At 65.7% G+C, this 306-nt stretch overlaps 1 protein-coding gene across 1 annotated transcript in view; it reads left to right on the top strand.

Moving 5' to 3' along the window:
• Window positions 1-14: 14 nt before the first annotated feature.
• ZNF688 (zinc finger protein 688) overlaps window positions 15-306 on the top strand; it is a gene marked incomplete at its 3' end in the record, with an annotated part of 1918 nt that continues 1626 nt past the window's right edge. Inside the window, exon 1 of the mRNA XM_005882097.1 lies at window positions 15-304. Within this exon, the coding sequence (XP_005882159.1) occupies window positions 64-304 (241 nt within the window). The remainder of the gene's footprint in view (window positions 305-306) is intronic.

The raw sequence follows: 306 nt of genomic DNA, 5'->3' as shown, positions 1-306 counted from the left end.
CCGCAAAGGGGGGTGCTGCCCGCCTCGCCCGTCCATCTTTCTCGAAGGCAAGAAGGCTCCCCCATGCCTCCCCTCCGTTCCGTCTCCCCCCTAAATGCGGCCATTTTATTTGAGGGCAAGTGGGCGAGGAGACGGGGAAGGCAGGCGGGCGCCATGTTTGATGTGATCAGGGGACGGCGCCCTCCGGAGCGGCCGCGACAGCTGAAGCCGGGATGTGGCCCTGTTTCCGAAGGCCCCTTCCGGGCCCCTCGGCCCGGGAGTCTATGGCCACTCTGCCCGGAAGTGAATAAACACCGAGGGGTTGGT

This window comes from Myotis brandtii, unplaced genomic scaffold (genome assembly GCF_000412655.1).
Source record: "Myotis brandtii unplaced genomic scaffold, ASM41265v1 scaffold698, whole genome shotgun sequence".
In the NCBI taxonomy this organism is placed as follows: domain Eukaryota; kingdom Metazoa; phylum Chordata; class Mammalia; order Chiroptera; family Vespertilionidae; genus Myotis; species Myotis brandtii.
The sequence above is the reverse complement of the archived record's forward strand: the minus strand, read 5'-3'. Positions and strand labels throughout refer to the sequence as shown.